Here is a 25782-nt window from a genome sequence, read left to right as displayed (position 1 = left end):
GTGTGTGTGTGTGTCTCATTTTGTTGCTGAAATCCATTTGCCTCTCATTTCTTCGGAGCTGATTTTCCAGGAAGGAGCCAGGGGCTCATCCTAGTTTGCCATGGTGAGTAGACAGCTATTCCTTTCTCCTCACTGCCCTGCCCGTCCACATGCATCTCTAGTAGGTTTTAACAGTCTTGCCCAAGAATTTCCATTGTGGTAACAATCTTGACTAGTATCCATGGGGATGTGGGTTGGATCCCTGGGATCTGACATCGCGGTGAACTGCGGTGTGGGTTGTGGACTTGGCTAGGATCTGGCTTTGATGTGGCTGTGGCTCAGGTGGGTTGACCCCTAGCCTAGGAACTTTCATATGCTGCTGGTGCAGCTGTAAAAAGAAAAGCAAAACAAAACAGTCTTGACCCTAAGCTGTGCGCTTACTCAGAGCAGGCTAGAGCCTGATTTATCGCTTTGCCCTGGCCCCAGCACAGAGCCTGGACCACCAGCCAACTAATGTGCACCATCGATCAGCCCAGTCCTTTATCCTTTCATTTTCAATCACCACCTGATTTCCGAATACAGCTGCAGACTTTACTCCAAGCTAGGATCCCACCACCGGAACTGTCCCTCGATTTACTGGACTGAGTAATCATGAATGGCCTGAAACAGGCCACTAATTAGTTTTCTCTGCATAGCTGAGGGAGGAAGAATCATGCAACAGTTTACCACTGAAGTCTCGAATCAGCTTGTCCTTGTTTTCCATGTGACTGACAGGCGAAACGAAGAGTCGTAGACCAAGAAAAAAGAGGGAAGAGAGGAACAAGAGTGAACAGCTGGAGGGAAAAAAAACAAACAAACAAACAAACAAACAAAAAAAAAACCTAGCTGAAAAACGGAGGAGCCTTAAGAAATCAGGCGCTACCAGGCAGGAAATCCGTAGGAGAGCGGGAAGGGGAGAGGGAGGCCCGCCCCAAAGCGCGCTGGGTCGGCTCACTGCTTCCAGTGGCGGGGGGAGGGGTATGGGGGGCACGAGCGGGCGGGGCCTAGGAAAGCGGCGTGCGGAGAGAGACCTCCCCGGACGCTGAATGGTCGCACCCGGCGGCAGCAGCCAATGGGCGGCCGGGATGTTGGAGCGGCGGCGGCGGTCCGGGCGCTCGCTGGCTGGGGGACGGCGGCCGCCGCCATGATCTTGTTTGCTTTCAATGAAAACTAGGGGGGCGCGGAGGAGGAGGCGGCGGCGTCGGTGGCGGCGACGTCGGCGGCGCGGAGGCGAAGACAGCGGTGGGCGCAGTTAGGCGGGCGAGGCCGGAGGCTGGGAGGCCGGAGGGCGTAGTGGCGACCCGTCAGGGCGGCTGAGGCGGGCGGCTTAAGCGGTGGATTTCAGAGGGGAAACAAAGAGCGGCGACTGAGGCGGCAGAAGAGCGGCGGCGGCGGCGGCGCTGCAGCAGCGGGCGGGACTGGTATGGTGGTTCCACAGGTCAGACCCCGCTGCACTCATAGGGAGGAGGCGGCGGCAGCGGCGGAGGAAGGCGGCGCACCCCAAGAGGTGAGCGAGACGCACCCGAGGCCCGGCCAGGCGCTGCTCCCTGCACACGGATAGCGCACGGGCCCCGCTCGGTAGGACTGGAGCGCGGGGGGCTCGGGCCATAGGAACTTGAGTTTTGCGGGCAACAGGCCTGCAGCTTGGAGGAGCTGGCGGCTGTTGGGGGTCCCTAGACGCGCAGCTGTTGCGATCCCACGCCTCTTCAGGCCGCGCCCCCGCGCAGAGTAGGGGAGTGGGGGCGTTGATTGACGGCGGGGGCGCGCAGGGGGCGCCGAGGTTGGGGGATTCCCTGGGCCTAGACTCTGATTGTGGTCGTTCTAGGAGGAGACTTGGTGTCCAGGACTCTCGGCCAGGATGGGTGGCAACTTTGGAGAAGTGGGCTATGTGGGATTGCGCGGTGGAGTGTGGAACTTCGCAGTTAGGGTAAAGCGGGAAACCAACTGTTTACTCCTCCCCCAAATATATTTAAAACTCAGTTTGAGGAAAAAATTTTGAGGGGTAGGAATGACATGGTTAAAGAAGAACTTAGAACCAGATGAAAAGACATATAATACTGCTGAGGACTCAGAGATGGTTTTAAGTACTTGAAACAGTCTTTTCTGATAACTAGAATCATATCTCTCCTATTTATTTCTAAATCATTATTTTCTTTGGAAACCTTTGGCTCTTTTCCTCCTTCATCTTCCCCAAAGAGCCTGCTGATGAACACTTGTAACTTTTTCTTGAACTGTTACTGCAAATTACAGATTGTGAATGGTCATCTTGCTTGTTCTTTTTGGACTTCTTGTGTTAAGCTGACATTTAGTCTCCTTGAATATGAATTCCCATACTTACCTGTTTTCCACATGGATTGTCCCATTAGTGCTAGTGTGGAATCTTTTTGCCTCTTTGTGCCTGGGGATTTTAATTTTGGAGAGGAAGAGAAAATATGAACAAGTGAAAAATAAAATGACATTTACTAGCACTTTGTTTTATGCTAGAATTTACCATCCCTAAGCAGTTTTGTAGGGTATAGGAGCTATGTCCATTGATCAGAAGGTTTTGAAGACTTATTTTGTAATTGCTCTCAGGGTAATTATGGCAGTCTTTAGAATATGATCACTTTGGAAATAAAAATTGCTTAATATTTTTAGACGAGTGATCTAGTCCAGTAGACTTGATTTAAACAAAATATTTGAATAGCTGATGTTGAGGAAACAGGCCTAGGAAGGTTAAAGTAACTTGCCCAAGATTATGCAGTTAGGGAAAGGACTGGGTTTTGTGTTAGCATGCGTGAACAAGTGCTGTTCTTGCTGGAGGTTAGTTTTAGGAGGGAAGAGGGATTTGTTTTAATGGATGGAAGTTACTTGAACTGGTTGAGTCTGGTCAGTCCTCAGTAGGTGAGCAAGATGCTTAATGAAAAGATGACAAAATGAGGGTATCACAAAGGACAAAAGTCTTTTTCTGAGACTCAGAATGTAATGTACATGAAATGTGGATAAGCTCTTTTGAAAGCCTATTTGATTTTTAGGGTTTTTTTTTTTTTTTTTTTTTTTTTTTCCCCCAGATTTCTTAAATCAGTGGCAAAGTAAAACTTTTCAGACTATTTCCTTTTGAACAGACATGAAATTAGTTATAGAACTTGCTTGGTCCTGGCTACAAATAAAGGCGCTGTAGGAATTTGCTTAATGTACTTGTGGTTTATACCTAATGCATTTTGGTTAATGCTTAGGCATTCCACTGTATTCATATTAGCTTTTTTATAGTCTTTAAAGCACAAATCTCTTTCATACCATAGTATAACAGAAAGGGATCATATATATAAGGCATACTGGAATAAATGGTCAAGGCTGATCACAACATTGTACATCAACTATATTTCAATAAATCTTTTAAAAATGAAAAAATAAATCAATGGTATTATATCATATACCTTAAAATTCCTGTGGAATCACTTAAATATACATGAAATTTCTAATGGTAAGAGTTGTATTTTCATAAACTTCTACTTTAATATATTGTCAGTATAATTGTGACATTTCAATTGTCCAGTGTTAATTTCTTTTTTTTTTTTTTTTTTTTTTTTTTCTCTTTTTTGGCCGCCCCGTGGTCTATAGAGTTCCAGGGCCAGGGCTCAGATCAGAACTGCACCTGCGGTAGCAGGGGATCCTTATTTCATTGTGCTGAGCCTGGAATCGAACCTGCCTCCCAGGTTGCTGCCTCCCAGCATTGCTGCTGATCCCATTGTGCCACAGCAGGAACTCCAACTTCATGTTTGTTTTGATGGCCTATTTTATGTTTCCCTTGGTTATGGATCTCCAATGGTGTAATACCACAGAACAAATGCTGTTGCTCTGGCATCTCTCTTCATTTAGCTTTTGCCACTACTCATTCACTTATATTAACAAGAGATTACTGTGTTGTGTAAAAGGAACTTTATGGGTACAACTAGGTTAGTTAAATGTATAAAACTAATAACAAGTACCAGATTGAAATGTGGGGGAAAAAATGGTCAGGGCTGCTTACCGCTATAGCTTTTGGGCCATACGGGGTGAGAACCCTCTTTAGCACACCTGTAACTTTCCCATATATAAGGTACACTGGTTGGGAAGCCCTGCTTTTAAAGTATTTAACACTTTGGAAAAGTCAAAATAGGTTCAGTTAAGAACATACAGTCTTAATGAAGAAAAGACTTGGATTTCCAGTGTGTACTGTTTATACTTTTGTTGTAATTAGAATGTAGCGTTACTGTCTAGAAAAAAGTTCCAATTTTAATTTTCAAATCCTTAGATTCCACAAAATCTTTTACTTATGTACTTTTTTCTTTCCTTATCTGCTACTCACTTGAGGAAGGTAGCCCTTTCACTAGGTAGTATAAGTAACAAAACACTAAGTGAAAATAAGAAATGCTGAATAAGTTAAACTGTTGGAATTCCCATTGTGGCTCAGCAGCTTAAGAACCCTGCTAGTGTTCGTGGGGATTCGAGTTCGATCCCTGGCCTTGCTCAGTGGGTTAAGGATCCAGCATTGCCAGGAGCTGTGGTGTAGGTTGCAGACAGGCCTCAGATCTGGCCTTGCTGTGACTGTGGTGTAAGCCAGAAGCTCCAGTTCTGATTCAACCCCTAGCCTGGCGGGAACTTCCATATGCCTCAGGTGTGGTTGTATGTAAAAAGACCAAAAAAAAAAAAAAAAAGTTAAACTGTAAACTTACTGTATGCATAGCCTGTGTGCATTAGAGTACAATGGAATGCACCATATTTTGGTATTTGAACAAGTAAATGAAAAGGAGAAGGTAGGAGTTCTTTGGTGGCACAGTGAGTTAAGGATCTGGTGTCACTGCTGTTGCTCTAGTCACTGCCCTGGTGCAGGTTCGATCTCTGGCCCAGGAACTTCCTCATGCCAAGGGTGTGGCCAAAAAAAGAAGGTTATTTGCATGTAAGATGGAGACTAATTTAGGCTGCCTTAATATTACCCTTCTCTGGACTTTACCTCCCCTTCATTTTTTTTGTTTTCTTGGTAACTTAAGTTATGTGCAGAAAATAGTATATGCTGAACATAGTATTGGACCCTGAGAATTAAAAACTGAATAATACTCAGTTCCTGTCTTCTCGTCTGTAGACTTAGTAGGTGTACAGAGTGCTGTAGGAGAAGAAAGAATTACATTTGTAGAAAGTGTGGGAGCAGTTTACAGAAAACAATACAGAATATGTGTTTGTCAGACTGGGCAGATGGGATCATTTCAAACAAAAGGAATCGTAGGTGCACTGAGGTGAGAAGTGTTGTGGTAAGGCCAATGGTGATATGTCACTGAAACAAGGAGAGTGATTGGGGAATGAACCTGCAAAGGTGTGTCCTGCCTAGATTTTGATGGACTATCTTTACCAAGCAAAAAGTTAGGTATATCTTTATCCTATAGCAAAGGATGGAGGCAAAATATTTTTCATAGAGGAGCAAAATGATTTAGAGATCACTTGGATATCAGTGTTTAAGTGGAAACCCTCCATATTAAAAAGTCACATTTGAGGTAGTTGGAGTTGTGACTCTGATTCTGTTTTAAACTTGGATATAGTATCTTTTGTGTCTGTGGTCCCTTTTATAATGGGCTTGAGGGCTCTGCCCAATTGCTCTGTAATACAGGATAATTTATAATCAGAATGTTTTGAAAAAAGTTTAGAGCAATCAAAACCTATAAAATAGTACACATGAAAATTCAGTTATTGAGAACTTGTCTTCTGAGTTAAGCTTAGGCAGACTCTAGAGCTTAAGCTGGAAAAATCAAGCCTCTGCTTATCAGAAGTTGAGCCACCAAGCTTAAAGGTTATGACTATCCTCATGGCCTGGAGGCATTTTGTGAAATTAGGGGGAGGGCAGACAAAGGAAGCAATGAAAGTGCTCATCAGGTTATATACAATAATAAGGAATATACATACAAAGCATTTGGAGCATGCTAATGAAGGAGCAACTAGTTCTGCTTGGGAAACTTGAGGGAGTCATCTCAGAGGTCGTAGGGCTGAGTTTTGAAGGTTAAATAGGGGTTTGTCAGGCTGAGTAGGACATTTCAGTGAGAAGCAGTATGTGCAGTAAAGTTACATACAACTTGGGCTGTGAAAAATAGGATGCAAGGATGTAAGAGACAGTGAATAGTCATGGGCTTTTTCTTAAAGTGTTGGGACTTCCATCTATGTATAATAGGGATTCATTGAGAGTTTAGATGGATAGGAGTGGGGAAATTTTATGTGTGACATACTTTTTTATAGTTAAAGTATGGGCCAGTACTGATTGCTAGTATTTTTGGACCTCCCCAAATGATTGTATACATGAATTGATAGCTAAAATAAGTGTTGACTGCCTCAAAAGGCTAAAATTCCAACTACATGGTGGTAGCTAGAAAGTTATGATTATAAAGAGAGAGGGGTAGATTATGGAAAATCTGTCAAAAGGTAATAAAGAAATGAAAAGATTTCTCTTGGCAGCCATCATTGCTGGTGGTGTAAACTAGTCAATTGGTGCTTGTCTCATGCTAAGGAAACAGTTAATATCGATGGCCTGTCCTTATTTTTTGAGGTTTCACCAAACAAATCATGGATTGACTTAATGCCCTGCATGTTAGTGGTCATTCAGCTTCTGCTGATTAGATCATAAGTCATATTTGTCTTAATATGTTCTTTTGCCCTAAGCTTTATATTTGACTTAAAAATATGGAAATTAAAATTTCTAAGCTAAGAAGTATTTGTATTTATTTCAAGTTGAAATTTGTAGATTACCTATACTTGGTGTACCTTCATTGGTTATATTTTGAGTTAATTTATTGGCTTGAATGAAATCACTAGTATTTGACCATTTTTGACCTTTAAAATTGGTAGTTTCCAGGAGTTCCCGTCAGTGGTTAACGAATCCAACTAGGAACCGTGAGGTTGCAGGTTCAATCCCTGGCCTCGCTCAGTGGGTTAAGAATCCGGCGTTGCCGTGAGCTGTGGTATAGGTCACAGACGCAGCTCAGATCTGGCGTTTCTGTGGCTCTGGCGTAGGCCAGCGGCTACAGCTCTGATTAGACCCCTAGCCTGGGAACCTCCATATGTCACCCTAGAAAAGACAAAAAAACAAAAATAAATAAATAAAATAAAATTGGTAGTTTCCTATGGTGTTGCAGAACACTCTGGCTTCTCTGACTATGTTTTACATTCACTCGTGTAATCGGGCACATGCACAAGGGTAGAATTGTATTTCAACAGCAGTCTAGTTAACTTCTTAATGGGCTCTTGGTTATTGGCTGGGCACTGCGGATGCAGATGGGTATGCCAATCTTCTTTTAGAGCTTAATATTGACTACTACATCTGCTGTTTAGTTGTATCTTTTGGAGGAATATTTTATCATAATTTAAAAATCTTTTTGTAGAGGCCTTATTGAGTGGAAACCAATTAAAGTTGGTTTAACTGAAATTTATTTTTATTCTACTTGAGAAAAGGAGATTTTGGGAGGCAGGATAAGGTGGCTATAGAAACCTTAAGTTCTTGGAAATATTAAGACCATATTTGCCCTTTTCATTGTCATTCTCTTATCCGTATGCAGTGGAGTTTCCTGGAGTCTAACAGAATGACATGTGATACCTGATAAATTGAATTCAGAGCGGATAGGTGAATCCAGCTGTCTTCTAGCATGTCAGGCCTTAAAGATTTGTAAAAATGTAAGACAGTGTCACTCATCTCAAAAATTTTTACTTTGTTTTTGAAAATGGTTACTTTTCATAAAAATGTTAACATGTATTAGGTTTATTATATTTAATGAGTTACTATTTTAAAAATCTTGGTTCTGATTTCTAGTATGGTAAATATTAATGAGTATAACCCACACAAATGAAAGCTCTTTGAGGTATCTGAGTATAAGGGTCCTGAGATGATATCATTTGAGATCTGTTGTCTTAAGTATTAGGCAGAGTTTGGGAGTAGAGAATACAGGTAAAGGATAGTTTGGGAGTTCCCGTGTGGATCAGTGGTTAACGAATCCGACTAGGAATGATGAGGTTGCGGGTTCAATCCCTGGCCTCGGTCAGTGGGTTGGGGATCCGGCGTTGCCATGAGCTGTGGTGTAGGTCGCAGACGTGGCTCGGATCTGGCGTTCCTGTAGCTCTTGGTGTAGGCCAGTGGCTACAGCTCTGATTGGACCCCTAGCCTGGGAATCTCCATATGCCGCAGGTGTGGCCCTAGAAAAGACAAAAAAAAAAATAGTTTGGAAAGATGGTATAGCTGAGAAGGAAACTCAAGAGATCATGGTTTGTTTTTTTTGTTTGTTTGTTTTTTTTGGGGGGGTGCTGTACTCGCAGCATATGGAAGGAAGTTCCCAGGCTAGGGGTTGAATAGTACCTGTGCTACAGCCACACCAGATCTGAGCCACAATTGCAACTTATGCCACAGCTTGTAGCAGCACCAGGTTCTCAACTGACTGAGGGAGGCCAGGGATCAAACCTGCATTCTTGTGGATACTAGCTGGGTTCTTAACCCGCTGAGCCACAATGGGAACTCCAAGAGCTCATGATCTTAACAGCATATTTGGAGAATGAACCTGAGATCTTGGTTTCATCAGTGACAGAATTCTAGAGTTGTGTGAGGCATTATGGTAATGGAGTACAGCTTTTTATCTAGATTGTCCTAGGTTCAAATCCCACCTCTACTTCTTACCAAGTGTGTGCAACCTTGGGCAAGTTATTTAAATTCAGGGTCTCAGTGTCCTCATCTAAAATAAAATGAGGATAGTTTCTACCTCATGGGTTGCTATGAGTATTAAATTGAGATAATACAGGGAAATTATTTCATAGTGGTTGAAAGACTTTTGGATCAGACTTGAGGTAAAAATCACAGTTGTGCTGCTAGTACCTCTTTGTTCTCAGGCAGATAAATGACTCATTCTCTGGACATTCTTTTCTTTATGTATGGAGAATAATAGTATTTACTTATAGAACTCCTGAGGATTAAAGGAAATAATAATGAAATAAGGCCTGGTAGGCCTGGCAGTTGGTGAATGCCCAAAACATGTAGCCATTATATGCCCACTGTAAAGTGTGGCAAATGGCACCCAACACAGTTTTGCTATTATCCCCCCTGTTTGAGGTTTGCTCCTATTTTGTCATTGCATGCCATTAAGATTATATTTATACAGTTTTACCTTTAAGTTTGTCCCTTTGCTTCTTATCCTAGCCTGTCCTAGAACTAATGTTATTCTTTGGTCACTAACGTCCTTTCTGTCTGGTTTCTCTAGATTTTGCCTTCAAGATTAGAAGCCCAATATTAGTTTTCTTACTCCTAGTAAGATGGGCACTGCTTCTGTTATCACACTAGTCTCTTACAAAACGTTTGCCTTTTCAGTATCACAGCTTAACCTGTTGCGTTCTTGTAAGTATTCACTGAGCACTTACTATTTGCCAGGCTCTTAAAATAAAATCTAATTGCAAAGAATCTATATTAGAGTGGATGAATGTTAGAGTAGGTGAATGAGACATGTTAAAAAAAAATTAAGGTGGGGTTAAAGAATATAGCATTAGAAATATCTTCAAGGTTCAGAATAGCTCAGTGCAGGGAATGATAAATTCCTGTGTTTGTGAGGGATAGGGAAGAAGTCCTAAATTAGAGTAATGTTTATAAAAATAAGAAAAGGTTGTGTGATTGCACAGTTTTAAGATTTTTGTTCGTGCCAAATAGTAGATTAAGATCCAAGATCATGTACATACATCCTAATTTTATACCCAGTACCTGTCAAAGTGCCTGATACTTAAAATTGCTTAGTAAATTTTCATTGAATGGGTTCTGTAAAGAAGACTTTTTTGACCACACCTGCAGCATATGGAAATTCCCACATCAGGGATCAAACCTGTGCCATGGTTGCAGCCTGCATCACACATGCAGTAATGCCGGATCCTTTACCTGCTGTGCCACAAGATTGCTCTTTTAAGGAAGCATGGCTCAGGTATATTGATTTGCTTCTGGATTTTTCTTCTATGAACACCTGATTCTGAGTCATGAAGAAAAGAATGTTTAGACCAGTGCATTAGTAAAATGTGGCAGGTCTTACACAAGACACTGGGAAATACAAAATGGGGTGATAGTGCTCCAGTAAATGTATGATGTGCAGAGGAGTCGTGAACTTGTGCCTTTGTTGGGAAGGGCTTACAGGGGCTTTAACATCCAACCTGAGTTGCCCTGAAGGGTGAGTAGGAGTTTAGGGTTGAGGGTTTAGAATGAGGATTACCATGTATTGAAAAATTATGTTTTAGGAGTAAGTTTGTTTTAATTAACCTAGGACTTTATAGGGTGGCATGTGTGTAAGTGGCTGAAGATGCCTGAGAGAATAGTTGCCTAAGTTCTTTCCACATTGCAGACTTTGAAGTTTGGACTTTGGCTAGGTAGGCAGAAAGAGCCATTTTAGATTTTTAAGCAGGAGAGTGACATGAACAGGCATCTATCAGGAAGATATAGAGAAGGTTGTTTAGAAGTTGTAGCTGAGGAATGAGGGTCTGAATTAACTTCTGTAGCAGTGAAAATGGAGAAGACAGGTTTCAAAGTCCTGTAGAAGTAAAAATCAGTTGGATTTAATGAAAAATTAGGTAAGAGCTAGTGAAAATTTGGATTAGAAGAAATAAATTGATGCCAAGGCTAGTCTCTCTACCTTTTCAGATATTCCCTAACTTGGAGTTCCTATTGTGGCTTAGTGGTTTAAGAACCCGACTAGTATCCACAAGGATGTGGGTTTGATCCCTGGCCTCACTCAGTGGGTTAAGGATCTGGGCATTGCTGAAAGCTGTAGCATAGGTTGCAGATGTGGCTTGGATCTGGTGTTGCTGTGACTGTGGCACAGGCCTGCAGCTGCAGCTCCTATTTGACCCCTAGCCTGGGAACTTCCATATGCCATGCGTGTGGCTCTAAAAAAAATTCCCTAACTTGCAGATCTGTGAAGAGCCTGATCAAATAGAAGGATCTTTCTACACATAAATTTATTTCTCCCTGCTTCCCTTGCTTCCTTTCCTTTCCCACTTTGTATTTGTGGAAGAAATAAAGCACAAAGAATGGAGGAGAAAATGTAATAATCAAGAAAAGGAAAAGAGGTATGCTAAATTTATCATTTTATCTTGTCAGTTAAGATTGGCTGTAACTTAGACTCGTTTCCCTTTGAAAAAATCTGGCTGATAGAATTAAAATAAATTATTTAATTTAGAGTGCCTTTTAACAAGAAACAGTTTTGTACATTACCAAAATAACGTGATCTCATAATCATTAATATTTTAAAATAGGAACTAGATATTAAATGTTTCTCCAGATGTCCACAGAATGTCCTTTGTTGCTGATTTGTGGAGCCTATATAGGGACTATTAATTGCATCTCATTATCTATATCCCGTAATTCTCTTCAAATCTGGAATAGTCCTGACACCAGCTTGTTGAAGGTAGCAGACCAGTTATCTATTATGCAGCACATCCCCCATTCTCATTTTGTCCAGTTGCTTCTTGGGTGTCATCTGCCCAGTTCCTCTAGTTCTTAGTCAAGGTAAACATTGTTGGTGTGTACTTCATATTAGGACAGATCAGAAGACCCACAGTATCTGGTTCTATCCCCATTAGTGTTGGGAAGATTGATGAAGAGAGTAACAGTTTATTCCTTTCTTGAACATTTTCTACCTAATAATCAAAAAACAGTCCAGTTGGTGATGTTACCTTAGCACTATACCAGTGCCAGTGATTCTTCTAGTAGTTTGAACCCAATTTATAAATCTTTGCCTTAGGCAGCGGAAACGAATCTGACTAGGAACCATGAGGTTTTGGGTTTGATCCCCGGCCTCACTCAGTGGGTTAAGGATCCAGCATTGCCATGAGCTGTGGCTCTGGCGTAGGCCGGCGGCTATAGCTCCTTTTAGACCCCTAGCCTGGGAACCTCCATATGCCACAGGTGCAGCCCTAAAAGGACAAGAGACAAAAATAAATAAATCTTTGCCTTAAAAAGGTTCATCTAATAATTAGGAATTATGAGATGACTTGACTTTGTTTTTATGGATTCTTTCATTCTTCATTAACTCATTCTTTTGTATAGGAGGAGTTTTTTGTTTTTTTTTTCAACTGGGCCATTTGCTTAACTCTGAAATACAGTTCCCGCTGAAAGTATAATCACAAATCTTTCTCTTTCGTTAGCAATTTTCTTAATTTAATGCCTGCCTCAAATGGTGGCTGACTTGCAGCTATGGTCTTCTCTCCACCTTCCCCTCCCCTTCTCTCACTCCTCTCCTCCCTCCACCTCCTCCCCCCTCCCCCTTCCTTCGTGTATTTTTTTTGCTTGGGGTTTTTTTGTTCTTTTCTATGGCTGCACCCAAGGCACGTGGAAGCTCCTGAGCCAGGGATTGAATCTGAGCCATGGCTCCTGATCTACCCCACAGCTGTGGCAGCGCTGGATCTTTTTAACCCACTGCGCCAGGCCAGGGATCGAACCCTTACCTCTGCAGCGACCCAAGCTACTGCAGTTGGATTCTTTTTCTTTCTTTTTTTTTTTTTTTTTTTTTTTGTCTTTTTGCTATTTCTTTGGGCCGCTCCCGCGGCATATGGAGGTTCCCAGGCTCGGGGTCCAATCGGAGCTGTAGTCTCCGGCCTATGACAGAGCCACAGCAATGCAGGATCTGAGCCGCACCTACAACCTACACCACAGCTTACTGCAACACCGGATCGTTAACCCACTGAGCAAGGGCAGGGACTGAACCCGCAACCTCATGGTTCCTAATCGGATTCATTAACCACTGCGCCACGACGGGAACTCCTGCAGTTGGATTCTTAACCCACTGCACCACAGGGGGAATTCCCTCTACTATGTGTTTTTAAGCTGCTTCGTAAAATGTTTAATAATGAAAGCATACCTCTTTCTATGCTGGTAAATAATGTCTTATATTTAAGGTACATAGTTATTCTAAGATAATGAAAGAACATTTCTCTGAGATCTAGATCAAGGACAGATTTTATGCTGCCAGGATCAGTAGTGATTGACACTGGATTGGAGGAGTTGGAGATTGACTAGTCAGGTCCTGTATACCTGCTAACTCTAGCCCAGCTTTTTTTTTTTTTTTTTTTTTTTTTGCCTTTTCTAGGGCCATTTTCTGTGGCATATGGAGGTTCCCAGGCTAGGGGTCGAATCGGAGCTGTAGCCACTGGCCTACACCACAGCCACGGCAATGCCAGATCCAAGCCGCGTCTGTGACCTATACTACAGCTCACGGCAACGCCAGATCCTTAACCCACTGAGCAAGGCCAGGGACCGAACCCGCAACCTCATGGTTCCTAGTCGGATTGGTTAACCACTGTGCCACGACGGGAGCTCCGTTTTTTTTTGTTTGTTTGTTTGGTTGGTTGGTTGGTTGGTTTTTTGTACTAAGTATTTTATTGTATGCTGCTGCCAGTGCATGTAAAATAATTACCCTTATGAAAAATAAATTCATGAAAATTCAGAGAGGTAGATGTTAAGGACTCACAAAAGTGTAAGTTTGTTTTGTATAGTATGGCACGTATTATAGAGATAGGCTTTTATACAGGTTTCAAATTCAGCTTGCTTTGGAGTAGTCATTGTTCATGAAAAGTGGTTTAGAAAACGTTACTACAGAAAAGGAACAGAGTTTCTGGGGTCTGAAAGGATTCGTACTTGGAAGAGACTCCAGTCAACAGGAGGTCATGTTGAGCATTTTGTAGACAGAAGTGTTTCAGAGCTGCAGCTGCCTGGGAAAAACCTTTGAGGTTGAGCCCAGCCTCCAGCTGGAGCTGCCGAACCACTTTCTTCATGGTGTCGACACTGGAGGAACCAGACACAGTGCACAGGAGGCCGGGCAGGTCCGCAGGCAGTGGGTCCACAGGGCCAGATGGCAATATGTGCGGCGGGGCCCAGCTATTTTTTAAGTCTTGTAATTCTCCTTGACAGTTTTCAGGTCTACTTTGGAAACCTTTTATTCTTTTTAGATAGTAATCTGTAGTGACACACCGTATTTTTAAAATTTTATTTTATTTATTTATTTTTTTTGAGAGCAAGATCTGCTTGTTGGTTTCAAAACCTTGGGAAAAATCCTAAATTGTATGTATTCTTATATCCTTTTCTCAACCTAGTTTCCAGTACTATGTCCAATAGTATGTTTCCAATACTATGTTTTGGTGGATTCCAAGAAAAATGAGTGGGGTTGTTCATTGGGCAGATGTGCTCCTCAAAAGAGCTTGATTGTCAAATTTGCTACCATTTCTTTTTTTCCGTCATACTCTTTCTCCCACTTTCTAATCGTCACTCTTAGGGATTTGGAAAATAAAGATCTCTTGCTGCTTTCAAGTTTAGAGAACTGCTTTTACATTTTAAGACAACCTGTCACACATTATGAAAAGCAAGAAAGGGAGTGGTTGGCTGCCTATGCAGAAATTATGACTCTTTGATGGAATGACCCCAGGTCAGGGGCCTGGATTTCAGATTTCAGTTCAGCGATACCTTTACTTATTCTCTGAAGCATGAGCAAACTCTAGACATTGATTCACACTAAGCTCACATGAGATTGGTAAATCAGACTTCTGAGCTTTCACTAAGAAGTCAAGTAATTAATAATAGGACCTAAACTCTAACCTCAGCTGGACATATCAGCTTACCATTATTAAATTCTATTTTAAAAAGCCAATGAAGATCAGATGGGTTTTTTTGTTAAGTAAAATCTACTCAGAATAATGGCATTTGGGTGATCTTAAGGAGTCTTGAGGAATGTTGTTATCAAGCCCTTTTGTTAACCTTACCTAGCCTTTCATATTTTTGATATAAATTACTGGTGTATTCATATGATTCAGAAAGGGCATTTGCTTTGCCTCTGGATGGAATGGGAACAGTTTTTGACTGTATTGCTCTCTCTGTTGGGTATTTTTTGTATCAGTCTGAAAACTTTAATTGTTGAATTCATATTCTTAAGAAACTAAGAGAACAGTTTGTTTTGTTTTGTTTGTTTGTTTTTTAGGGCCGCACCCTTGGCATATGGAGGTTCCCAGGCTAGGGGTATAATTGGAGCTACAGCTTCTGGCCTACAACACAGCCACAGCAACACAGGATCTGAGCCATTACTGCAACCTACACCACAGCTCATGGCAACGCCAGATCCTTAACCCACTGAGCAAGGCCAGGGATCAAACCCGCAACCTCATGGTTCCTAGTCGATTTTGTTTCCCATTGTGTGCCACAATGGGAACTCCCTGGTTTTTTAACAAAACCAAAAAATAGATGTGCTCTTTCTTGTGCAGATGGTTAGTCTCACCATTTGTATTCTAACTTTTTTCAAAAAGCTTTTTAGGATTACACCTCCTGTTTTTACTTCATGGTCAAAGCTCATTTCTATGTTTGAAAAATAGCTCTACTTCTCTTCATTAGAGAAGCAGCATAGCATGATGAAAGTAGCTTTAAATTTTTTACTTTTTTGGCAGGGGGCAGGGAGGGGGTCGCGCTCAACAGCATTTGGAAGTTCCCAGGCTAGGGGATGAATGGGAGCTACAGCTGCCAGCCTATGCCATAGCAACCCTGGATCCTTAACCCACTGAGCAAGGCCCGCATCCTCATGTATACTACTCAGATTCATTTCTGCTGTGCCACAACAGGAACTCCTCCAATTTTTTTTTATTGTGGGAAAATATACATAACATGGAATTTACTGTCTTAACCATCTTTAAGTGTAGCATTCATTGGTATTAAATACATTCATAATGTTGTGCGCCCATCACCTCCATCCATGTGCTTGTGAAGCTAAAACTTTGTACCCATTCAGCAGTAACTCCATTAGAGGTAAGTGATTGCTTACGGCTCACTTAAAACTCACACGATGGTAGGTTTTTCTCCAGCTTGGCTTAGCTGTGTTAGGTATCCAGAGTAGGTGGAGAGTTGGTTAAAGCAGATAATGGCTCATCCAAACAAATAAGGTGAAATGAGACCAGGGTAAGGGATATGGGGAAATATGCAAAGGAGAGAGATTTCATTTTGCCTAAATATTTCAGAATGTGTCTATAAGAGATAAGAATTTTAAAAATAACTAGAAGCAAAATAAACCATAGCCCACTATAAACTTAAATTTAGTTCTTTAAATTTGTCTGATTCTCAAAATTGTTTTTTATACTTGATTGTTCAGATAAAACCCAAACAAGGTCTATTCATTGCATTTGACTGCAATGCCTCATTAAGTCATTTAATATCAAGTTCCTCTTCTCCTTTTTCATGTTATTCCTTTTTGGTCTGTTGTCATGTAGAAATTTCCATATTCTGCCTCTGACTGGCTGTGTTCTTGTGGCATTATTATAAAATTAAGAAAAAATTAATCATGGTAAAATATACATAACAAACTACTCTCTTAGTCATTTGAAGTGTACAGTCCAGCACTGTTAAGTATAGTCACATTATTGTGTCTGTGTTTTTTTTTTGTTTTTTTTTGCTTTTAGGGCCACAACTGTGGCAGACGAAGTTCCCAGGCTAGGGGTCAAATCGGAGCTGCAGCTACCAGCCTCCACCACAGCCATAGCAACATGGGATCCAAGCCACATCTGTGACCTACACCACAGCTCATGGCAACTCCAGATCCTTAGCCCATTGAGTGAGGCCAGGGATGGAACCTGCATCCTCATGGATACTAGTCAGGTTTGTTACTGCTGAGCCACGAGAAGAACTCCCTTGTGTTATTATTAACATATTCCTCTGTCTCCCTTATTTAAAGTATACTGGTGCCAGATCTAGAGAGGCTGATTTGATTCAGGTTCAATTTTTTATTTTTAATTTTTTGGATGAAGGGGTAAGGGCATACATAGTTTTGACCTGTAAGTCTAGTTGTTGTGATACTGAGATTGGTCCTTGGGTTGAGGTCTTAGAGCCAGATCTATTTAAAATTTTTCCATTGGATTTTTTTCTACTTTTTCTTTCTTTTTTAAAAGTTTTCTTATTGTTGATTTGCAGTGTTGTGCCAATATCTGCTGAACAGCATAGTGACCTAGTCATACGTATATATAATTCCACTTTTTCATTAGAGGTTGTGAAATATTGGTTTTTCTAATTACTTAATTCTGCCTTTATTAGCTAGAGTACTGTTAAGAACATTTTATCATCTAGTGTCTGCCTGAAATGCAGGATAAATACTTGATTCTTTCCTTTTATTTTCCAGTTCTCGGGTGACTGAGTTGTCCAGTCCCCCCCCCCCTTAAAGTTTTGAATTCATGCAGTTTTGGAATGTAGTCTTTCTTTTGATATTCAGATTATCTTACCTATGGCCAGCGGGACCTCTTCAAGCTGGCTCCTTTGTCTTTCACAGCCATAGCATCTTTCTTAGTGTCTAGGCTTGTTTGTATTTTTCTGATCCCAGGCCTGAAATCCTCCATTTCCTCAAGGAGCTCCTAGTTCCTTTTAATGCAAAATTGTCTTTAGAGATCATAATATGAGCATCTAATTTTTAAAAAGATACTGTCTTTTTCAGTTATTTGGTTCTTCCATGTACTGATTGGTTTCTTTCCTAATTCAACAGGCATGCCCAAAGAAAAATACGAGCCTCCTGACCCTCGGAGGATGTACACAATTATGTCCTCCGAAGAAGCAGCAAATGGAAAGAAATCACATTGGGCAGAGCTTGAAATAAGTGGTAAGACATGCAAGCATAAATTTATGGTATGGAAGATAAGACATGGTAGAAAAATGTTTTCTAATGCCAGTATACAAGAAAAGCAGTGCTAATTTATCTTAGAAGCTGGAAGGGTCAGTGGAGAGAACATGGTTTGAGACAAAGTTCAAGACCCATTATTTGCTTATTCTCTCGGTATCAGTGTCCTTTTATAAAATGGAGATAATTAACATACAGGATGAAATGAAAGTAACACATACAAAATGCCATATGTACAAAGGTTTGTTCTGATACTTAATTCTCTAATAAAATAGGATAGAACTTTTGCACTATCAAATTACAGTTTTCCAGTGGGGTAAGAAATGCCTGCTCTGGTGTATGTTCTGGGATAGATTTGGTTCTCCTTATTTTCTTCACTTGCTTTTCAGTCCAAGTCTCTGGGGACAGCCTTATTCAGAAACACAAAATCTTAAGAGTTTGAAGCAAATTTCAAATTTCCCTTTTACCTTTAATGCAGTCTAAACAAATTCAGAGACATACATGAGCTTCCAGATGGTTATCCTCAGCATCTTTTTTAATAACTTGAAAAGTGGTGAAGGGACATTACTACTTTTCAAGGCAATCAGTGTTAAAGAAGTTTTGTGCTCATGTTGGTCTAATATGCCTATCCATACTTTCCTTCTAGTTTGTCTTAGTTTTTGTGTTTTGAAATAATACAGAGCAAGTTTTCTCTTCTTTTCACTTGACTGCCCTTGATTTTTTTTTTTTTTAATTTAGTGTAGCAAACATACTGAGCATATGCTATGTGTAAAACATTTTGCCAAGTGCTGTACTAGGCATATGGAAGATACATAGATGAAAAACAAGTCTCTCTCATTCTGAAGCTTATGACATATTAGGGAGAGAAGGGAATATATGGTGTAAATAACTGATAGACAAAATATAACTGCCAAGTCTCAGTTGAGAAGTGTTATACTGAAAGAGAAAAAAGGAAGTAAGGATAATAGTACTTGACCCTTGCCAACTCAAAATTTCTAGTTAACCTGATGAGTAAACCTAAACGTTCTCCTCTGCAGTCGTAGGAGAAATTGATACCTATATGGATTTCTCCTGTTTTCCCTCTTCTGATTTTTGGAGTGCTAGCTTTAATTTAGCTGATTTCAGTATTATAAAGTAGGTGTGGTGGAGTGAAATTTCTGTGTTTTGCCTTTTGTCTTTCCCCCATTTCCTAGTTGATTACTCAAGCTACAATTTGTGTAGGAAAAGCAGAAAAGAATGCTTGTTTTTTTCCTTTTATTTACTAGTTTTCAGCATAAACTGTTGTCCTTTGAGAGTCACCAGTTAGATTTTTTTAAAGTTTAGTTATTAACTAGTATATTTAGGTTTCAGATATATGCTCTGAGTTGTCATTATTGCTCATAATTTTTATGTTAAAATTGTTTTGTTGGCAAATCGGAGAGCTTCTTTCAGTGACTTCTCAGTTCTTTGACACAACCCTAGTTGTCTTTGGTAATTTCCTTGCTGTCTGGTATGGCAAGCTTTTCTTGCCTTGTATTTCCTGCCTAAAACCTAAAATAATGTCAGTTTTTTGCCCAAGGAAAAATGATTGTTTTAGCTGGAAATGCTACTTCAAGACAATAATATCTATTGCTAGGGATGCTCATTACTGCTAGTTTGGTCGTTGTTTCTAGGTCTTTGCACAGATCTAGGAAATATGACATGTATTTATGTGGTTGATGAAAGATGTAATATACAGTGTTTATATATAATTATATATTTATTTTATAAAATAGTTTTAAAGCTCTAAAATATATTTGTATATTGAAAGTTAAAATGTGAAAACATGCTCTTTTGATTCAAATTCAGAGTAATGGAGCTTTAACTAGCTTTTTTTATAATTACATCTGTATCTCTTAATACTGAGAGTCCTAGTTCTCAAGGACTTGGGTGATGCAGTTTGAATATCCCATAATTACTTAATTGCTTTATCCCATATCACACACATAATAGTCTCACAATAACAATACTAAAAATACCACCACCAATATGAGTGCTGAAAGCAGATAACACCGCATATTTACCACTGCCCCCCCCCCATTAAATAGATGTACTCTATATTGTCAGAGTATGTAGCCATTACATACTATCAGCTTTTCCATTTAGCTTGCATAAACCCTCCATTTAGAATTAGTTTTGCAAGTAACTTTATGCTCAATGCCTCTTGCCAGTTCTTTTGTCTCTCTGTTCATTTTGGTTTTCTGGGAGCTTGTTCTCTAGATGCTTCCTTAGAAGGGGCCCATGGGAGCAGTATTCTCTGAGTTTGTTCCTTCCTTCCTCCCTCTCTCCCTCACCTGTAGCATGTGGAAGTCCCACACCACTGCAGTGACCTGAGCCACAGCAGTGACAGTGCTGGATCCTTAACCTTGGCCACCAGAGAATTCCCGAGTTTCTTACAAGTTGGTAACAGTTCTGCCTTTTATATTTGAGAGTCATTTTGGCTGAATGGAAAATCCCTGGGATTAAGGAAATGTGAATTCTTCCCTTAAGTGTGTTAAATGTTACTTCAGTTTTGCTGTAGGCTTGGTAATAGTCTAATTTTCTTTCCCATATTATTTATTTGCTCTTTTTTGCCTAGATGCCCAAAGGACTTTTTTTCTCCTTAAAATCAGTATTTTCATGAATATATCTTGATATTGGTTGTGCTACCTTGATATTCTCAGGTATAGTATACTCTTTCAATGTGGAGTTTGAATTTTTTTCCTTTTAATTTCAGAAAGTTTCCTTGGATTATAATTTCAGTATTTGTTCTGATCCCTGGCTTCAGAGAGATTCAGTCTCTGAATTTGAATATTCATTTCCATTTGTCTCAGAATCATTTTAAAAAATAAAGTACAATAAAATTCACTCCACCACAGCCACAGCAACGCAGAATCCAAGCCCCATCTTCGACCTACACTGCAGGACACGGCAACACCAGATCCTTAACCCGCTGAGTGAGGCCAGGGATGGAACCCAAAACCTCATGGTTCCTAGTTAGATTCATTTCCGCTGCGCCACGAGGGGAACTCCCGGATTTTTTTGAATAGACTATTTTTTAGAGTAGTTTTCAGGTTACTGCACATTTGACAGAAAGTACAGTGCATGACCCCCTCCACTATCAACATCCCCCCCCAGAGTGGTGTATTAGAATTGGTAAACTTCCATTGACACATCATGATCACCCAAAGTTTATTGTTTATTTACATTAGGGTTCACTTTTTTTTCTTTCTTTTTTTTTTTTTTTTTTTTTTTTTGTCTTTTGTCTTTTGAGGGCTGCACCGTGGCATATGGAGGTTCCCAGGCTAGGGATCTAATCGGAGCTTTAGCCGCTGGCCTACACCACAGCTCACGGCAATGCCAGATCCTTAACCCACTGAGCAAGGCCAGGGATTGAACCCGCAATTATGGTTCCTAGTCAGATTCATTTCCGCTGCGCCACGATGGGAACTCCTAGGGTTCACTCTTAGTGTTACACCTTTTTGGGGTTTAGACAAATGTATAACGGCATATATCCTCCACTGTCATGTCATACAGAGTAGTTTCATTGCCCTAAAAATCCTCTGGGATCTTCCTGTTCATTCCTCCTTCCCTCTTCCTGAACCCCTGTCAACCACTCATCTTTTTCCTATCTTTTACTGTCTCCATAGTTTTGCCTTTTCCAGAATGCCACACCCTTGGAGTCAAACAGTATGTAGACTTTTTAGATTGGGTTCTTTGACTTAGTAATGTTCATTTAAGTTCCTCCCTGTATTTTCATGGCTTGATGGTTCATTTCTTATTAGTACTAAATAATACTCTGTTGTCTGAATGTATCACAGTTTATCCATTCACCTACCAAAGGACGTCTTGGTTACTCCCAGGTTTTGGCAGTCATGGATAAAGTTGCTATAAATGTCCACATGCAGGTTTTTGTATGGATGTAAGTTTTCAACTCCTGAGTATTTATTGGAGCACAGTTGATGGATCATATGGTAAGAATATGTTTAATTTTGTTAGAAACTGCCAACCCATTTTCCAAAATGGCTATATCATTTTTGTATCCTCTCCGATATTTGACCTTGTTATTGTTCTGGATTTTGCCTATTCTAACAGGTAAATAGGTATCTTATTGTTAATTTAATTTTCATTTCCATGATGACAAATGATTAAGAGCATCTGTTGTGTGCTTTTTTACTGTGTACATATCTTTGGTGAACTGTCTAGGTCTTTTGCCTTTTTTTTTTTTTTTTTTTTTGTCTTTTTTGTCTTTTTGCCATTTCTTCGGCTGCTACCGCGGCATATGGAGGTTCCCATGCTAGGGGTCGAATCAGAGCTGTAGCTGCCAGCCTACACCACAGCCATAGCAATGCGGGATCCGAGCCATGTCAGCAAGCTACACCACAGCAACGCCAGATCCTTAACCCACTGAGCAAGGCCAGGGATCAAACCCGCAACCTCATGGTTCCTAGTCAGATTCGTTAACCACTGAGCCACAATGGAAACTCCTTTTGTCCATTTTTTAATTGGATTGTTTGTTTTCTTGTTGAGTTTTAAGAGTTCTTTGTATATATTAAGTAACAGTCCTTTATCAGCTTTGTCTTTGCAAATGTTTTCTCCCATTCTCTGGCTTTTCTTCTCATTCTCTTAACAGTGTCTTTCACATAGCAGAAGTTACTAATTTTAACAGAGTCCAGCATAATTATTTCCTTCACAGATTTGTGCTTTTGGTATTGTATCTAAAGTCATTGAAAACCCAAACCATGTAGATTTTCTCCTGTGTTATCTTCTAGCACAGGTAGGGGTTTATATTTTATGTTTACTTCTGATCCATTTTGGGATTTCATTGATGGCTCAGCAGGTTAAGGATCCAGCGTTGTTACTGCTGTGGCATGGGTTCAGTATTTGGCCTGGGGACTTGTGCATGCCACAGGTGCAGCCAAAAAAAATTAAAAAATAAAATGTGACCTATCTTGAGTTAATTTTTATGGGACTGTAAGGTTAGATACTTTTTTTTTTTTTGTCTTGTGAATGTTCAGTTATTCAGAACCAATGGTTGAAATGATTTTTCCCTATGGTATTGCCTTTGCTCCTTTATTAAAGATCAGTTGACAGTATTTGTGTGGGTCTATTTTTGGGCTCTCCATTCTGTTTCATTGATCTTTTTGTGTTCTTTTGCCAATTCCACAGTCTTGAATTACTATAGCTTTGTAAGTCTTGAAGTTGGATAGCATCCAAATTTTATTCTTCAGTTTTGTGTTGACTATTCTGTATCCTTTATCTCTATATAAACTTTAGAATAAGTTTGTCAGCTTACAGAAAACAACTTGCTGGCATTTAGTTGAGATGGCATTGAATTTGTAGATCAGGTTGGGAAGAACTAACATTTTGACAATATTGAGTCTTCCTATCCAGGAGCATGGAATGTCTTTCCATTTATTTAGTTCTTTGATACCTTCCAGTTTTCCTCATGTAGACCATATGCATATTTAAATTTATAACTATTTAATTTTTGGGGGGGCTAGTGGTATTGTGATTTTAATGTCAAATTCCATTTGTTCATCTCTGGTATATAAGAAAGTGGTTGGTTTTTTTAAAATCCTTTTTGATTTATTTTTCATTTGTTTGTGATTTTTAAAAATTTCTTTCTGATTTCTGGGTTGTTTTTTTTTTTTTTTTTTTTTTTTGGGTCGCACCCACAGCATATGGAAGTTCTTGGGCCAAGGATTGAATCTGAGCCACAGCTGGGGCAATACTGGATCCTTAAGCCACTGCAGTGGCCTAGGGATTGACTCAGAGTGCCAAAGAGACAACACTGGATCCTTAACCAACTGTGCCACAGCGGGAACTCCCTCCTCCTACTTTTCTAAAAGCATTCTCATGTGGTTTTTATTAAGCTCTTTGTAGTTTAGTTTTCCTTTGCTGAGTTTTTCTAAACCTTATTTATGTTCTTTTATTGATTCGTCTTTTTTTTTTTGAAAGAAAATAAAATTGTCTTTATTTTTATTTTTCATTTTTTTATTTTTTTCCTGCTGTACAGCATGGAGACCAAGTTACAACTTATACGTATACATTTTTTTTCCCACCCTTTGTTCTGTTGCAATGTAAGTATCTAGACATAGTTCTCAGTGCTACTCAATAGGATCTCATTGTAAATCCATTCCAAGTTGCATCTGATAACTCCAAGCTCCCGAAGATTTGTCATTTCTTAATACCTTTCAGCTCATTTTGAAATTGTAGATGATAGTTTTTTGGCTGTGTTTGTTGTATGTTTTTGCTATCTAGAGGGAGTTGCTCTGTTCCTTAAACTCTTTTCTTATACTAACTTTTAAAAATATATAACTTTCATGTGATTTGACCGCATAACTTTTCTGTTGTTCATTTTAATTTAAATTTAGTTGGTTTTTTTTTTTTTTAACTTTTAGATGTGATTCAAAATAGTTTTTAACTTTAGAGTTTCCTCTTCTGTGTTTTTGTTTATTCACGGAGTGTTCAGAAATGTGGGAACTTGTTTTCCGAGGCTTTCTATTTATGCTCCCTTCTCACATTATCTGGACCTTTTTTTCCCTTCATCTCTTTTGTACCTGTTCTACTCACTTTTACCTCTGTTTTTGGAACTTTTTTTCTCAATGTGGGGCCCTAGCTGGTCAGTTTGGAGAATTCCTGGGGCCCAGATTGCTTTCACCCTTGCTGTGGACACTTCGCACTCATTACTGAATTGCACTAAACTCCTCCCAGTTGATAATGTTCTCAAATTAGTATTCTCTGGTGGAGACTAGGTGATTTCTCTTCTTTCAGTTCTATTCATTACCACTGAGCCACAATAGGAACTCCTGCCTGATAATTTTTTATTGGCTGAATTACAGTGTGTATTTTCCTTTTTTAAGTGCTTGATATTTTTGTATTTGTATAAATAGTCTTGAGATTTGTTCTGGGATGCAGTTAAATTATTTGGAAATCGTTTGATTTGGGGGCTTGCTTTTAAATAATCCTTTCTAAGTTCTCTGCAAATTACTCTGGTGGGAACACAGAAGTTTTCTTGCCTATGTGATCAAAAGGATTATTCCTTCTCCCTTTTTTTGGTTAGTCTCCACTTCCTCGTCTCTGGCCCATGCATTTGCTGATTAGCACTCAGCTGAAGACTCAGGGTGGGTGAGGATGTCCTCTTCAGATCTCCAGAGCTTTCTGTGTAGTCTCTCCTCTTTGGCACTCTGCACTGTGAATTATAGCTGCCTTGCCATCTCTGGACTCGCAATTTCATCTCCTAAACACGCCATCACCAGACTCCAGCTGGTTTCTGTCTCCCTGTACTAATTTCTAGAAACTGTAGCGGGAAACTGGAACAGTCTTGGGGGCTCACCTTGTTTGTTTCCCATCTATCAATGATCACTGACTGTCCTGTGCTGCCTGGTGTCCAATGCCTGAAACTCAAATTTTCATATATTTTTCTGGTTTAGGTGGAAAGGAAAACAATCTATGTTACTGTTCTCTCTTGCTGAAAATGTGAGTCTGTCATAGGTTTTTTGTTTTTTTTTTTAATTGTGTTTGGTAACTCCAATATTCGAATTTTCTAGGGGTTCTATTTTATTTTCTTCTGCCTTTCAGCCCTCTGGTCTGGTAATTTGTGTTAATTAAATGCTGGGAATTATATATGAAGTGGTAGAATAATTTGAGGTTAGATGGTTATCTCTTCCTTAGGAGCGAATTTGCTTTTCTATTTACCAGATAGTTGTGGTAGGAGTGAGTGGGTAACCTTAAATTAATTAGGGATTCATTCATCTTAATTTGGACCTAGCGTTTTGTGGTTGTAAGGGTTGGCTTACTGTAGGGTCACTCCTGTTCTTTATAGATGCCAGCTGGTATCTTGGTGGTTAACAGTCTAATTCCTAAGGTTCTTCAATTCCCCCCCCCACACACACACACACTTTTTTTTTCTTTGTTTGGGCTGCACCCGTAGCATGTGGAAATTTCCAGAGCTAGGGGTCAAATGGGAGCTGCTGATGGAGCCTATGCCACAGCCACAGCAACACCAGATCATTAACCCACTGAGTGAGGCCAGGGATCAAACCTGCATCCTCACGGACACTATATTGGGTTCTTAACCCACTGAGCCACAGCAGGAACTCCCAATTTCTGTTTTGTCTTCCCA

At 40.1% G+C, this 25782-nt stretch overlaps 1 protein-coding gene and 1 pseudogene across 5 annotated transcripts in view; one reads left to right on the top strand and one right to left on the bottom strand.

Moving 5' to 3' along the window:
* CNOT6 (CCR4-NOT transcription complex subunit 6) overlaps window positions 1118-25782 on the top strand; it is a 71283-nt gene continuing 46618 nt past the window's right edge. The window contains exons 1-2 of one of the 5 annotated variants that reach the window (XM_013994859.2): window positions 1118-1525; window positions 17526-17639. In XM_013994859.2, coding sequence (XP_013850313.1) covers window positions 17528-17639 — 112 coding nt within the window. In that variant the 5' untranslated portion in view covers window positions 1118-1525; window positions 17526-17527. Of the gene's footprint in view, window positions 1526-17519; window positions 17640-21005; window positions 21629-25782 lie in introns of those variants that run through there. The other 4 variants (XM_013994856.2, XM_003123627.5, XM_013994860.2 and 1 more) reach the window with 4 other exon arrangements.
* On the bottom strand, window positions 13563-15349 carry LOC110259664 (annotated as a pseudogene).

Source organism: Sus scrofa, chromosome 2, assembly GCF_000003025.6.
Source record: "Sus scrofa isolate TJ Tabasco breed Duroc chromosome 2, Sscrofa11.1, whole genome shotgun sequence".
NCBI lineage: Eukaryota > Metazoa > Chordata > Mammalia > Artiodactyla > Suidae > Sus > Sus scrofa.
The sequence above is the reverse complement of the archived record's forward strand: the minus strand, read 5'-3'. Positions and strand labels throughout refer to the sequence as shown.